The sequence below is a fragment of the Chrysemys picta genome, chromosome 2, assembly GCF_011386835.1.
Source record: "Chrysemys picta bellii isolate R12L10 chromosome 2, ASM1138683v2, whole genome shotgun sequence".
NCBI classification, from domain to species: Eukaryota; Metazoa; Chordata; order Testudines; family Emydidae; genus Chrysemys; species Chrysemys picta.
In genome coordinates this window covers 152,354,564-152,370,305 of record NC_088792.1, presented here as the reverse complement: position 1 = coordinate 152,370,305, position 15,742 = coordinate 152,354,564, and the positions used below count along the sequence as shown (strand labels likewise).

Below are 15,742 nucleotides of genomic sequence, written 5' to 3'. Positions count from 1 at the left end.
CAGGAAATCCCTGTGCAAACCCCTGCTGAACAGGCAGCTGGGGGATTTGAACCAGGATCTCCTACAACCCAGGTGAGTATCCTAACCACTGCACTAGAGAGTGGGGATTGTGTTGGCCCAAATCACATTAATTAACGTGAAACAGCTTCAACAGGCAAGAGGGAGGTCACCTACCTCCCCCCCCACCCATCAGTCTAACAAAAAAATGAGGGTATACAAACACCAGGGCATATTTGAACCCACCTCTCCCACACCCTAGCTACTGGACTGCAGGTAGTTGCTGGCCCAACTAACATTTAATTAAAGTGGAACAGCTTCCAGAGGCAAGAGCCCAAAGTTCAGGGCACACCCACCATAGCTGCATTCAACACCTGCCCCAAGCCCTACTTAACACAGGGGAGGGGTTGAGTTGAATCTGCAGCTCCTAGAACTGAAGCACCTAGCTGAACCACTGGCCTATAGCTGGAGTATTGGTTGTGCTGTCACTCAAACAATAGTTAATTCATGTGGAACAGTTTCCACAGGGAAAAGCAAGGGAGCTCCCCAACCCTATACACCAGACACCTGGGTGGCTGGAGCCCCTGTTCACAGTCCTCCATGAGAAGTAGAGGGCAGATTTGAACCCACCAGGGCTGCTACCTAGGTGAGCAGCCTCTCTCCTGCATTATACAGGGAGAGACAGGTTTTTGTCAGCCCAATAAGATTGAATTAGTATAACAGCTTCAGCAGGGTGGGAACCCGAGACCGGTACTGTAAGGTAAGTGTCCATGAGCCGGTGGAGTGATTGGGCTTAGTTCATAAAGCCTGCCAGAGCATTCTGTGCTTCCACTCTGTTTTCGTCCTGTGCTTTCTCCACATCTTCAAATGCTTCCGTGCATGTTTGCGCTTTCTCCAAGATGTCTCTTTTCATCTTCTGGGACAATATCATTGTCCATGGAATCACCAAGTGCCATCCATTTCAATTGATTTATCAACACATTTCTACGTTTGAGCTTTAATGCCATGGTTAGATGGCTCCCTCTTACAGCATGGCTGATGACTGGAGCACTACAGAGGCTACTTTCCACAAGGATGTCTTCAAACCCACTGTCTTGCATCACATTGCCTCCATCACACATGAAATTCACTGCACAATGCTTGTCTCCCATCTCGAGGTGGTCATTGTCCAATTCATTTTGATTCCTCCATTTCATCAACCGTGCTTTGCAGGAGATTGCTTCATCATAGATGACACAGGTCCAGTCTTGGCCCAGAGACTGGACCATAGCCTGAAAATATTTCATCATGGTGTACGCTGTATTAACATGAGTTGCTGGTGCAGGAATTGTTGAGCAGTAGCCAACATTTATAAAATAGCAGACAGCCGACGTCTCAAATCATAATGACAAATAATGGCCAATATGTTGATGTAATACATGGTAAAAAGAGGCTCCTACTGTCATGTGACTACAGACTTTTGTTTAACTGAAGGCAAAAAAGTACAGGGAAATGCATAAAATCTGTGACTTGGGGCTAAACAGGTCCCAAACACTACTATTTTAGGTACATAGTTGCATTATCAATTATATTTAGAAGATTTCTGCCAATTTTGGTCAAAATTAGCCAATGTTGCTTCCAGTTATGGCCCTTTTTGGGATTTTATGATTTTTCCAGGTTGGATGCCAGATAACCTTTAAACATTATGTGATGGGGAAAACTGCACCATTTCCAGCATCTCCATCCACCCTAGTGATGACCACCAGCTCTGTGCCTAATGTGTGACCGCAATGACATTTTTCTAGCTGATGGGTTACCCTAACTCATTAATAAGACTCCTTTTTAAATCTGGCTGTAGGCTAAAAGGTAAATGCTGGGTGCTTGAGAAGGGGGAGTTGCTTTTTTGTATTTGCCCAAACTCTGTTCTCCTTGCCATGTAAACAAGGCTAATTCCTGCATTTGTCACAAATCAGACCCCTTCAAAGCAACTCCTCAAGCTCTAGGCCTTGTTTTGGACTCAGTTAAGTCCAACAAAGCTGTTCCTGGCTTCAAAAGAAGCCGGCTCTGTGCGATCTACGCAAGGAAGAAGGGAAAGAGCTTCAGTTGCATGCTTAGCCCTGGTTGGAGCTGGGCTTCCCACAGGACATTTTGCATTAGTGCACCGTGGGAAAGGCTGGGCTCCTAGCCTCCGACTTAAGAGATGGAGGAAAACTACAGACTTCAGGATCAAGTAAGTAGGATCCCCATCTTGCAAAGGGTGTCCTTGAGGAGCAGGTTGGGGTAACTTTTCAACTTTAAACCAGACAGGGAGTGAATTACCTTTACCCCACAAGAGAGCATTAACAGACAGGGCTGAAGGGCAACCTAGAGAGATGTTTTTGCACATCTGTTATAATTAAGGAACAAATAACTTCTCAATTTAAAACAAACTGCCCGGTGAGAACAATGTGCAGTAACAAACTGAAGAGGCTGGAGAGGAAGTTTAAATGTGAGATTTCAGCTAAAGACATCGCATCTTCAAAGCCCTGTACAAAGTATTAAATATTGCTAAGTACTCTATTAGCTATCTAAATGAATCCTTCCCTTTCCAATTCAATGTGAAACAGCCGTGATAACTACAGTAATTATATGCAAGTTATTTCAACTAGGTCCATAGGAAAGTTTCATCTGACATCTTTCCATTTTGTTTTCATTCTAACCACATGACACAGAGCTTTGCACTCCTAGAATATACGTCCAAATTTACGCTATGTCCATTCAACACACATAATGGTCATCGATCTGGCAAACAAACGGAACGAACAACACTAAGCAGGGGCTAGTGTATTGTAACACCTGAGGTATGTGAACTTTTGTATCTTAAAAACACAAATCATAGAATCATAGACTTGAAGGTCAGAAGGGACCATTATGATTGTCTAGTCTGACCTGCACAACGCAGGCCACAGAATCTCACCCACCCACTCCTGTATCGAACCCCTGACCTATGTCTGAGCTATTGAAGTCCTCAAATCATGGTTTAAAGACTCCAAGATGCAGAGAATCCTCCAGCAAGTGGCCCATGCCCCAGGCTGCAGAGGAAGGCGAAAAACCCAAATACACATAAATCTAATGTACATTAAAGGGTTTAAGTCTCTCCAAGTTAATACTGGGCCTGACCATACATTCACTGAAGTCCACCGCAAAACTGTTGCTCCCAGTGATCTGTCAAGGTCAGCTTGCTGTACTGTGCAGTCCATCAGGACATGCTGACTTTTATGCACATGCGTTCAGTGAACTAGCCTGTTTGCTGAGCACTTGAAGGGAAAGGGTAAGCAACATACCCAACATATCCTTACCTCAAAAGGTAAGCAACATACAGTGAAAACTGACTCTTGTCTCCATCAGACATTCACCTATGCATCCAGGGCTATCCAGCACAAGGGCTATACCTCACTTACATCCCATTTAATCAGGAGTAAGGGGCCAGAACAGGCACAACCTAAGTGGGACTGAAGTGATCAGGTTGGTCTTCAGTACAGGGGTGAATTCTGCCCACTGTAAAAAAAATCTGTGACTCCAATTGATAGGAATATTCCGGTTCCCCCCACAGTAAACTAACTGATTTATAACACAGTGGTGCAGAATATAGCTGAAGCATTTACATTGCTGAAGGTTTTGAACAGGAGACTGCAAATCCCATGTTGCATCAAGTTAAAGGCGCATTGGTACAGTCTGCTGTTTAACAAAACCTCAGTATGTTCAGTGCATGGTGAAAGTCCCCTGAAAAATCAACACATGAACCCGGGAATGCTAAATGCTGTCATTGGGCAGCTGTTTTTTATTGTGTTACTGAAAGAAAATCAGGGGAACCTTACAGAAGGGTCTAATCCAGGGGTAGGCAACCTATGGCACGCATGCCAAGCTGATTTTCAGTGGCACTCACACTGCCCAGGTACTGGCCACCAGTCCAGGGGGCTCTGCATTTTAATTTAAATTTTAAATGAAGCTTCTTAAAAATGTTAAAAACCTTATTTACTTTACATACAAAAATAGTTTAGTTATATATTATTCTCAGCTCTCTATGAGCTGAGGGGTGACAACATTATCTAGACTTATAGAAAGATCTTCTAAAAACGTTAAAATGTATTACTGGCACGCCAAACCTTAAATTAGAGTGAATAAACGAAGACTCGGTACACCACTTCTGAAAGGTTGCCGACCCCTGGTCTAATCCTTTACCCCCACATCTAGAAACTGTCTCCAGAGAACAAATAGCTTATCAAGATCCCCCCTTACCCTTTGCTGAGCAAATATTTAAAATCACCCTTGTAAAATTCTTCTCCTCCATTCTCACGTCACTTAAAATGGATGCATAAAACATAATTAGTTTTAACCCCAGTGTACAGGTAGGCAAGTAGATTTTAGTTTACCTTGCCTAGGACATTTCAGAAGGATTTTGAGAGGCTGATATGGATCATTTCAAAAGCTTGCCAATACATGCAGTTGATTTACTGGGAACCGGATCTTCCAGGACTGACTTGCCATTTCTTTAGGCCGCGATAATTACTTGTCACTGAATGGAAAGTGTTTGTGTGTCTCCATCCTGGAATAAGAGACAAATACATCCTAAGTAAATAATTATCACAACCATTCAGAATCTTCCATGTAAAAGCTTTTTCAAGAAGCAAACAGTGCAGGTAGCCAGTCACCTCTTCTATATATGTGATAGGAATAGCCAAAACAGGGAATTTTAGTGGAATTCAAACCTTTAATTTAAAATACATTAACCCATGAGTTTAATTAAAAGAAACACAAATAAACTAAGCCCATCCCTCTCTGGATTTGCCGGTGCATTCTGTTCCGTCAGGCGCCCATCCTGCAACTGGATCTGCTGGTGATACCTTGCACCACCAGAGGCGTTTAAACCCAGAATCTCTCCAACTAAAAGGATGAGCCAATCCTGCTTTTTAGCCCCTGTTGCATTCAAAGACTTAAGGGCCTTGATCCTGCTCCCAATTAAGTCAATAGAAAAACTCCCATTAACTTCCCCAGTGCAATATCAACCTCTAACAACAAAAAGGGGCTAGGGTGACCAGACGCCCCGATTTTATCGGGACTGTCCCGATATTTCCTTGTTTGTCCCGCGTCCCGACCGACATGCGGTCGGGACACTGGACAAACAAGGAAATGCCCCGGAGCCTGGAGCCCGGAAGTGCTTGCACCCCCCCCCCCCCCGCCCCGACTCCGCCCCTTCCTCCCCCGATTGGCTCCCTCCCCGAATCCCCGCCTCTTCCCTGGGCTCACCATTCCCCCTCCCTCCGCAAGCGCTGGAGGGAGGCCCGGGAGACGCAGGGGAAGCGCGGGGCCGGGGTGAGTAACAGTCCGGCCTGGCCCCGAGCAGGCAGGACTCAGTTGGGTGGTTGGGAGAGGAGGGGGGCGACCCGCAGGGCCAGGCGGCGGCTGTTGTTGTCCCCCCGGGCAGCGGGACACGGGAGCAGCCGCTGCTGCAGCTCCCACTGCCGCGGGGGCAGGAAGCGGCCATGGCGCTCCGCGGCTGCGGCGCCTCCGAACCCCCCGAGCCGGGGCCTGCTGCGGGGACCCAGCAGCGCGCACGCTGGGCCCAGCCCCTGGCCAGTCGCGTCTGGGCTGCCCAGCTGGTGCTATCCCGCGGCGGCCCCGGGGCGGAGGCATCGGCAGCCCAGCCCCGTTCGTTCCCCTGCGGGACGGGGGGGCTGGGGCCTGCTGCCCCCACTCCGGGGCCGCCGCGGGATAGCACCAGCTGGGCAGCAGCCCAGACGCGACTGGCCAGGGGCTGGGCGCAGCGTGCGCGCTGCTGGGTCCCCGCAGCAGGCCCCGGCTCGGGGGGTTCAGGGGCGCCAGAGCTGCAGCCGCGGAGCGCCATGGCCGCTTCCTGCCCCCGCGGCAGTGGGAGCTGCAGCAGCGGCTGCTCCTGAGTCCCGCTGCCCGGGGGGACAACAACAGCCGCCGCCTGGCCCCGCGGGTCGCCCCCCTCCTCTCCCAACCACCCAACTGAGTCCTGCCTGCTCGGGGCCAGGCCGGACTCTTACTCACCCGGCCCCGCGCTTCCCCTGCGTCTCCCGGGCCTCCCTCCAGCGCTTGCGGAGGAAGGGGTTTTTTTTGGGGGGGGGGGCACGCCCCCCCCGCGTCACCCCCCCCCTCCGCGTCCCGATATTTGTCTTGGGTGATCTGGTCACCCTAAAAGGGGCTCAACTTCATGGGCCGCCAACAGAGTTTGGTTGTGAAATCCCTGCCCTTCCTGCAGCATGGCCGAGCGGACTGGGACACGGGAGATGTGGGTTTTGCTTGGATGACTCTGAAGCAAGTCACTTTGGACTAGATTCACAAAGCTGGGCTGAGAATTCCACTTGTTGGCAGGGCCCCAGGGGAGGTGGGGGGTGGTTTAAGACGTTGGGATGCCTAAGCACCTTCATGAATCTGGACCTCTCAGATCTACTTCTGAAAAGTGTTATATAAGGAGCTAAATTTGATTAGATGGTAGAGGGGACCCAGTAGGGGAAAGGTTGGGAACCCACGCCTTAGCTGGTCAGCATTTTTCACCAAAAATGCTGCCTCCCCAATTAAAAATGGCTTTTTGATCAAAATGAAAATGTAATTTGATTGAAAATTTTCAGCTGTTGAAAACTTCTGGTTTTCTTTTTGGGGTCCATTCCCTCTTTTCAGTGGAAACAGGGAAGAGGAAGGGAAATTTTTCCAATGTTCCTATAGTCAAAAAACAGAACTTCTGTAGCAAGGTTTTCAGGGTGGGGGTCATTTTGTTTATATTTTCAGAAAGAAAGACACAGCTTTATATTTTAACCAGCTCTATAGCGGATTGAAACATCTCTGTGCACCAGCCACTAGAGAGCATCAAATCCACATTCTCCTAGCTTGGGTTATGCATCTACCGACCCCTGCCCTCCACCCAGATGAAATCTCTTTGGGTCCCACGCTGGCCTCTCCGATTTCAGGATCGGGGCCTTATTTGCGAGCCCTGCCACGAGGGAAGATTTGATTGTGTGCATTGCACGGGGGCCAAGCCTACGGTCAGTGCTTAAATAAACAATAGCAATACTCCTCACGTATTACACTGGAGCGTCAATGTGCTGCTCAAACCTTTGTGATGTATCCCTTGCCTCTGAATGGGTTCACACCCGAAAGGAAACAGCTCCCTTTATAATAGGGGAGAACCACACTGGCTTGGGAACAACCCTACCTGAAGCTAACGGGGACAATCCCTGCTGGGTTTGGTCCCTTACCTACTTCACTGTGGGTTAATTAATGTTGGGAAGGTGCTCTGAGAGCCTTAAAGAGTAGATGCTACTGAATATCTACCGCCTATCTACCTTGAGCCCTGTGGAGGGAAAACAGAGGATCATTATCCCTATTTTGCATTTAGGGAAACTGAGGCAAAGGATGGGAAGTGACTGGTCCCAGGTCACCCAGCAGGCCAGAGGCAAAGCTAGAAATAGAACCCAGGTCTCCTGCATCCCCATTCAGTGCCACATGACTGAAAGCACCCACTGCTTCCTAGCCTGCAAGCTTCCCTGTGTAATATTGTTAGCCGAGCTCTGAAGGCTACGTTTTTTTTAGTTAGACAAGCCTGTTTCAATCACTCACCCCACCAGGTTCTATTTAATAAATCGCGTGTTGCAGTCTAGTCCTTCCAGCGTCTGGATTTTTTTGCGTGTCAGGTGAAAGTTGTATACCTATGCAGAAGAAACAGCCTTTGACTCCAAGGCCAGGGTTTTCTGTGCTCCCAAGTCTACAGGGAGACACAAGTCCTCAGCAAAGCACGGAAGACACGGGTGGGTATTCTATAATGCTGGGAAATGCAGCCCCTTGGAGTCAGAGTGGTACCAGGAGGCTGGATATGGGGAATGGCAGGGTGTGGGCGTGGGACTTGCCCAGCGCACACACGGGAGGTTACTGTGTGGCAAGCTGCTGTGCTGAAATTCACCCTCTGCTTTGCCCCGCAGCAGACAGGCCCAGACGTTTTGCATGTGTCTCTCTCTGAGGCTAAGGGCAGATTTTCTGTTGGGTGCCTGGCCCTGAGCATTTGTTCAGCAGAGCTCTACCAAATGGGCATGGCCACCCATTCATCTCCTCAGTGAAAGGCCAAAAATCCTGCGCCCAGATGTCTGGGCCACAATCTATTCCCACAGCTGCTTCCCTGGCCTGGACGTGTTTTCATCCACATCGTCACAGCTGGAGCCACCTCTCACAAGGGGGCGGGAGGCGCGTGCATGCAACGCAGGCTGTTTAACAGCCAGACCTTGCTCTGTGTTGTGTCTTTTACGAGGAGCAAACCCACTTAGATCTCCAAGCGGAGGGCCTACAAACGTATCCCCGAACAGAGGGGCTAATCCTCAGGCTAGCAATACTTAAGGGTCCCTTGAACTAGCCATTCAAATCCTCCTGGGTACAGCTTGGCTTTGGTACAAGTCCCCAGCTGTCGCTTGTGTGAAGCGTCTCACCCTGTTCTGGTGATAGTAACACCTCAGCCAATCGCCAGGAGCGGAAGAGGGCTTCCGGCTTGCTAGCCATCCCCGTTACCTCTGCGTTCTCCACGATGCGGGCCAGGAGGTTGCTTTTCAGGATGGTGGTGATGCCCCTCTGAATGTGGAAGCGGATGAGAACCTACGGAGAGGGCAGGAGCTGGTGAGCCAGGATACGTGGCTGGCGCGATGGCCAGGAGGAGCACAGTCAGCATGAAGAGACAGAGAGACCGGTTTTTCCACACTGCACCCACAACCCCCGCGGCCCTCTGTGTAGCTTAGAGAGGATGTTACACGTCTATATAGAGAAACACCACTGGGGCCAGTGCTGTCCCCCCCTCACCTGAGCGCTGGTTTTTCCATGCTTCTGAGCGATCTCCTTCACCGCGGGATTCTCTAGGAGGGGCACAGGGCTGTTCTCCCCCGAAGGGCTAAGGGAAGAGGATATGGAGAGTCCTGAACAAGGGCTGCTGCTCTCGGAGAACAGGCAGCACTTTGCAAACAGAAGGCTGGTGGGGAGTCGCCTTCACAGCACCGCTGGGAGGCAGCAAAGCCTCCTGCTGCTGGCTGGAGAAACGGGGAAGGGAAGGGAAGGCACTGAGGGAGTCTGTCACTCCCCCTGAGCCAGCGACAGGGTCGACAAACGCCCCTTGGTGCTGCTGTGCAAACAACAGCTGCTAACAACAGCCAGGACCCCTCCCTGGCCCAGCTCACTCAGCCTCTCCCCTGCTTTGTCACCGTGTGGCGGGTCTGTACCCCAGAACTCATCACGCAGTGGGACCCCTGTTACGTTGGCCAGGCTCTTGATAAAGATAAAAGAATCCAATAAATGCTCTTGGGCCAAGCAACTCCACCCAAGTCAGTGAAATCAAACTGGAGTGAGAGCAGAATCCAACCCAGTTAGCCTAGCGAAGATCTCAGCCAGACCTTGGCTGGGTGGACCAGGGTGACCAGCCATGAAGGAGGAGGACCCAGCTTGTATCTCAGAGCCAGCCCAGGCTATAGAAACACCTCTCAGGCCTCCAGCTCACACTCACTCCATTTGCCAGACAGTCAACACAGAGCCCTGCGATGGCAATTCAGGGCAGAACTGCCTCTTTGTGCTACAACTGTGTGCTGTGGGCATCTACTGTCCCCAGGCGGGTGCTTTCTGAGTCATGGAATCATAGAAGATCAGGGTTGGAAGGGACCTCAGGAGGTTCTAGTCCAACCCCCTGCTCAAAGCAGGACCAATCCCCAACTAAATCATCCCAGCCAGGGCTTTGTCAAGCCGGGCCTTAAAAACCTCTAAGGAAGGAGATTCCACCACTTCCCTAGGTAACCCATTCCAGTGCTTCACTACCCTTCCAGTGAAATAGTGTTTCCTAATATCCAACCTAAACCTCCCCCACTGCAACTTGAGACCATTACTCCTTGTTCTGTCATCTGCCACCACTGAGAACTGTCTAGATCCATCCTCTTTGGAACCCCCTTTCAGGTAGTTGAAAGCAGCTATCAAATCCCCCTTCATCTTCTCTTCTGTAGACTAAACAATCCCAGTTCCCTCAGCCGCTCCTCATAAGTCATGTGCTCCAGCCCCCTAATCATTTTTGTTGCCCTCCGCTGGATTCTTTCCAATTTTTCCACATCGTTCTTGTAGTGTGGGGCCCAAAACTGGACACACTACTCCAGATGAGGCCTCACCTATGCCGAATAGAGGGGAATGATCACATCCCTCAATCTGCTGGCAATGCCCCTACTTATACAGCCCAAAATGCCGTTAGCCTTCTTGGCAACAAGGGCACACTGTTGACTCATATCCAGCTTCTCGTCCACTGTAACCCCTACTCCTTTTCTGCAGAACTGCTGCTTAGCCAGTCACCAGCATGGACTGTGGAGCAGCAAGACCCCTACCCCTTCTACCTCCCGCTCGTCTCTGATTAGCTCACTGGGCGGTTCCACTCTGAGAAATCAACATCATTGGAGTCCGTGACTCCAGATCACACGTGCACCGTGTTCCTCTAACAGCCGTGCAAACCTCACCCCGGGATCCCAGAGCCACCCTGGCTTCCTTCCGGTACCCACGCTCACAAGGCAGTTGCTCCTGCTGGAATGCAGGCGGTGGTTACTCTAGGGATACCCGAGCCAGACTGGAATCCGGCTCCCTAGCAGGGGGAAATGCTGATCTCTGAATGTTAACAAGCAGACAGGACTGACAACAGCACTGCCTGGGTCCTGTGTGTATTCACCCTCCAGATTAGCCCACTGCTTTTGATCTACCCTCCGAGGGCGCACGTTAGGGGTTACTTACCATGGCAAGGCAGGGCAGGGCAGGGCAGGGCAGCCGAAGGGACTGTATGCGATGAGGACAATCCCCTTAGACTTGCAGTACTCCACGAGCTCGGGCTGGGTCAGATAGGGATGCAGCTCCACCTGGTGGAGAAACAGTTATTGTATCTCATGCCCACATCCCATTGCCTCAAGGTGCTCAGGAGTGGGTTCTGAAGTGCCGGGAAGGAGGGACGGGTGCAGCTTTCATTGGAAAGCCCAAAGCTGGGGCCTGGTTTGCTGACTATTAGGAGCCCCCATAGCCCCAGGGTCAGATGAGCCTCCCTCCTGCCCTGGGCAAGTCTTCTCTTCACTGCCCAATGCTGGACAGAGCATCAGATAAAGCCTCATTCTTCCACACCCTGGCCTAAGAGAGGGGAAGCAAGGCTCAGGCTGCAGCTTTCTGCCAGATCAGGCCAGATCAATCCCCCTTCACAGCATTCCCCAGGGCCTCCTTCTGCAGCGTTAGCTATTGGCCAGTGACAGCGGCTGGCTTGGAGAAAGGACACATGACCGGCCGCAGGAAGGCAGAACCTAATTGATTAGGCCGGTGGTTCTCAGCCTTCTCCACACCACGCCACGCCCCCCACGTTAAGAGGCAGCTTGGCCTAGTTAGGGGCGATTCGAAGCCACAAGACTTGGACTTTATTCCCAGTTGTGCCACTAACCTTGAGCAAGTAACTTCCCCCTTCGCCCATCTGGTCTATTTGGACCGCTGGCTTTTCAGTGCAGGGACTGTCTCGCACTGAGCACAGTGGGGTCCCAAGCTTGGCTGGGCTCTGTGCTTCTGGGATACAAAGAAGCCCTTTTGGGGCCAAGCCCTCAAAGAGCGAGCACAACCTCTCTGGCTCTGCCCAAGCTACAAACCCAGGCATTCGAATGCTGCATGAAGCACCCAAAATCTGCTTAGCATAGTACAGAGGACGCCACAGTGGCAGCTTCCCAATTACTATTTGCAACTATAAGCAGCCCGATGCAAAGCTAGCATAAGCACTCCCTGGAGCGGAGACACCATTGCTACAGGCAGAGCAGGTGAGAGAGACAAGCTTTCGAGCTGCACAGAGCTGAAGGAGACTCACCCGCCTTGTCTCTCTCATATCCGGGGACCAGCCTAGACCACCACGGCAAACTACACCGTTACAGGTGTAACTCAGACGCTGCCCTATCACAAGCCTTTACCTGGTTGGCGGCAGGTTTGATCCTGCATACGGACAGCAGCCTCTCCAGCTGGGAGACGTTGAAGTTGGAAACCCCCATCGATTTCACCAGGCCTTCGTCCACAGCTTCTCCATCGCCTGCCAAGAAAACAAAGAAGGGCTGGATGATTTAGTTGGGGATTGGTCCTGCTTTGAGCAGGGGGTTGGACTAGATGACCTCCTGAGGTCCCTTCCAACTCTGATCTTCTAGGATTCTATGCAGCAGGTCATGGGCTGGACCCGCACAGCTGGGGAAACCCAGAGGGCTGCTGGAATAACGGGCGAGTGACAATGCACTGGCTGGCTTTGCCAGAGTGCTGGAACCTTGCAGCTGCCACTGGCTCCACCTGGAGCTGTGGGTGCTCAGCACCTGTGTCAAAGCCCACCACCTCCTTAGGAACGTCGGCCCAGATCCTCCAAGGGAGTGAGGCACTGGTGCCTGTATACCTTTGAGGAGATGGGCCCAGGTGCCTGGACCAGGCCCAGCGACCGGTGCTCTCATGTGCCACAGAAGATGTTGCCCTGGTGCTTACGTTGGCAGAAGAGGGTCCCGATCATCCTTCCCACCATTCTGTCCTCCACGCCCACCCAGGGCAGGCATGCAGCTTCTGGGACGACTGTGATCAATCGGATTCAAGTGGCAGATCTCCATCTCTCCACGTACTTAGGCTGGGCCTTCAGGCAGTGCCGAGAACAGAGCACCTTGAAACGCAGCCTCCGCCTCGGGCACCCGCACAGGACAGCTTTGCCACTGAAGCTGCAGTGATGTGCCCGAATTCGGCCTTCTGCACACACCCAGAACGACAGAGGTGAAATGGAGCTGACTGGAATCGTAGCTCTAGTTCCCCATCGGAACAGGTTTAAAAATATTTCCGTCTGCATGCGAGCGCCGCCTGTCTCTTCCCGTGACGAATTAGCTCCTTCTCGTAGCCTTTGTACATTTTAAATGAGGCCATTCCATTATCTCCAGCCAGATGAAAACCCTGCCCCAGCTCGTGGCTCTTAACCTTGCTGGTAATTAACAATTGCTACAGCGGCGGGCGCGTTCAGCCTGTCTCTCTGTCTCTCGCAACCAGACAGCAGAGGTTGCTGATGGGAAATATATGCGAGGAACACGAGCCAGCCATGAAGATCGTTACGACTGGAGGGGGATGGGCAGTCTACGCTGCTCTTTCCTCTCCGCTCACTGTGCGCTATGGGAAAGCCCATCGAAGCCAATGAGAGTCTTTCCACTGGCTGCAAAAGGCTTTGGATCAGGCCCTGTGTGCTTATGGTATCCATCAATAGTGCACGTCACCAATGCATGTATGAGGTGGGAAATCAGGGCTTCCTCTGGTAAGGGACCCCTTCAAGGAACCCTAGAGAGACCCCCTCCATCCTAAATACCTCCATGTAGCTCAGGTGCCTTATCCTATTGCTACTGCGCCTTTAGCTCACATGGTAGCAGCTTGGGTTGAGATGTAAAAAGTCCCAGGTTCTGTTCCTGCTCGTGACCCGCAAAGAACATCATTGCACTTGGCCTGATGCGCTGCCTCTTACCCGCCAGGTGTCCACATCCGAGTGCAGAAGCAACCCGTCCTTCTGAGGCACGAGCTCCCTGTTGATATTCTGCAGGGGAACTGATCAAGGGCCACTTTCTAGGGGGAAGCATCCCATGTGCATCTCTGGAACTGCTGAGAGTCCTGACCTGAATGAGTGGCGAGGCATCAAACACCCCAGCTGGCCCGTCCATCCCCGGGGAACACTCACCACCTCTGTCAGAGTTACTGCAATAGGAAATGCTAAAGAAAGGCAGGGGCGCTGGATGATGCAGCGTCAGCGAGGTCTGCATGAGGCTTTTCTAGAGAGTGAATATCCTGGCCTGTTTGCTTGACCCCGCTCCCGCTATTCCAGTCACGGCGAGGCAGTCCAGGCTCCTGAGCTCAAAGGAGAACGAGGCTGGGTCACGACTTGGATAGGAGACTCCCCTGCTCTGGTGTTGCTGAGTCAGTGCAGATCCAATTCAGCAGTAAGCGTAATTACCCCAATGGAGTGTAACGCTGGTGTTCTCACAAGTCCCCCTCCTCTTACCAAAATCGCCAAGAGATCCTCATTGATCATGCCTGGTCAGGATGACTCTTCTATGTCCCATCCAGAAGACCCACCTACACCCGATTACCCTCGATTTCCCCTACAGTTCAACTGGATCCTCTCATTTTCTTCATTTCCCAGCCTAGATTATTTTGCTGTTAAATAGTTGCTGTGTGCCACCCCAGAGGTGGCAACTGGATCCTCTCATTTTCTTCATTTCCCAGCCTAGATTATTTTGCTGTTAAATAGTTGCTGTGTGCCACCCCAGAGGTGGCAGCGTTCCAGCTGCCAGGGAAGCGATCCTTTAACTGTCTCCCATGGGCACCTTGGGCCTACATGAGCCAAGTTCTCTGTCAGCTTATGCCATCCATCCATCTAAGTCAGGCAATGTGGCCCCATTAGTCCAATTTTCTAAAGCCCTTCTAGCTACTTGGATGGAAGGTGCAACAGAACCTTTATCTTATCACCATACTATCTGAGCACCTCATGCCCCTGTGAGGCAGGACAGTAATGTTAGTTCCATATGACACAGGAAGAACTGAGGCCCAGGGTCTATCAAGTGATTTGCCCAAGGTCGCGTCATAAGTCTGTGGTTAAACTGGGAGTTGAACCTAGTAATCCTGAGTCCCAGCTTCGCGTTTTAGCCACTCAAGCATGCTTCCTAGAAGTGCAAAAGGAAACCAGACAACACACTCAGGGGCTGTCGACCTGCCACGGAGGGACAACCCAGCCTTCCTTGTTTTGCCTCTTGACAATTACAAACGGAAACCCAGTTCTGTCCTGCACTGACTCATTACCATGTAAACTGCTGTGTGGCTAGAAGGAAGAAAGGGAAATAAATGCCATGAGCTCAGAGAGAATCCACCTTACCCCAATGCCCATTGGAGAGTGCATGAGACAGAGATCCAGGTAATCCAGGTTCAGCAAACTCAGGGTTTCCAGGGAAGCCAGCTTCACATCCTGTGGGGCGTGGAAGCTGTTCCACAGCTGCCCAGAGAAGATAGTTGCATTATTAGTTGTATTCCAGGAGCACCTAACCAAAATGAGGGCCCCTTATGCTGGGCGCTATACGCACATGTAGAGAGGCAGTCCCTGCTCTGCAGAGTTCAGTCTAAATAGAAGAGACAGACCCGGGGTGGGAGGAGAAACGTGGAGGGGAAGTAAATTACTCCAGGTCACATAGCAGGTCAGTGGCAAAGCTAGGGATAGAGCCCAGATTTCTAGACTCCCAATCCACCATCTGTTCTACGGGACCAGGCTGCCTCTGTGATATGGGGGCATAATCAGACAAAAAGTAGGAGAACGGGAGTATAATGAGCTGTATCGATGGGGAACCGAGGCACAGAGAGAGGGAGGGTGTGACAGAGCCAGGAACCGAAGCCAGATCTCCTGAATCCCAGTCCAGTGACTTCACCCCAGCACCATCCTTCCTCTCCAAGAGCAAAACCGACATCCCTTTCCCCAGCATTTTACTCTAAACAGATTATGTGTTCCCACCGGGCCTTAGAGCAACAAGTCAAATGTTGCTCTTCATTCCATATCCCTGCTCCTATTGGTCTGCTCTTCTCAGCAAGAAACCAGGAGGAGGAGCCAGCACCATGTGACCAATCCGCTCTCAGGTACACCCAGTTTGGGAATCTCTTCTATTTAGCATTCCATTGCCGCTTATTGTTGTAGGAACCTACCATGGGCCTT

The 15,742-nt window shown here is 51.3% G+C and overlaps 1 protein-coding gene across 2 annotated transcripts in view; it reads right to left on the bottom strand.

Moving 5' to 3' along the window:
* Positions 1 to 1,392: 1,392 nt before the first annotated feature.
* LOC103306125 (aldo-keto reductase family 1 member B15-like) overlaps positions 1,393 to 15,742 on the bottom strand; it is a 50,476-nt gene continuing 36,126 nt past the window's right edge. Inside the window, exons 1-7 of one of the 2 annotated variants that reach the window (XM_065584415.1) lie at positions 12,511 to 13,058; positions 11,961 to 12,076; positions 10,765 to 10,886; positions 8,818 to 8,905; positions 8,533 to 8,616; positions 7,597 to 7,685; positions 1,393 to 4,561 (exon numbers count right to left, since the gene is read on the bottom strand). In XM_065584415.1, the coding sequence (XP_065440487.1) occupies positions 7,608 to 7,685; positions 8,533 to 8,616; positions 8,818 to 8,905; positions 10,765 to 10,886; positions 11,961 to 12,076; positions 12,511 to 12,547 (525 nt within the window). In that variant the 5' untranslated portion in view covers positions 12,548 to 13,058 and the 3' untranslated portion in view covers positions 1,393 to 4,561; positions 7,597 to 7,607. Of the gene's footprint in view, positions 4,562 to 7,596; positions 7,686 to 8,453; positions 8,617 to 8,817; positions 8,906 to 10,764; positions 10,887 to 11,960; positions 12,077 to 12,510; positions 13,059 to 15,742 lie in introns of those variants that run through there. The other variant, XM_065584416.1, reaches the window with a different exon arrangement.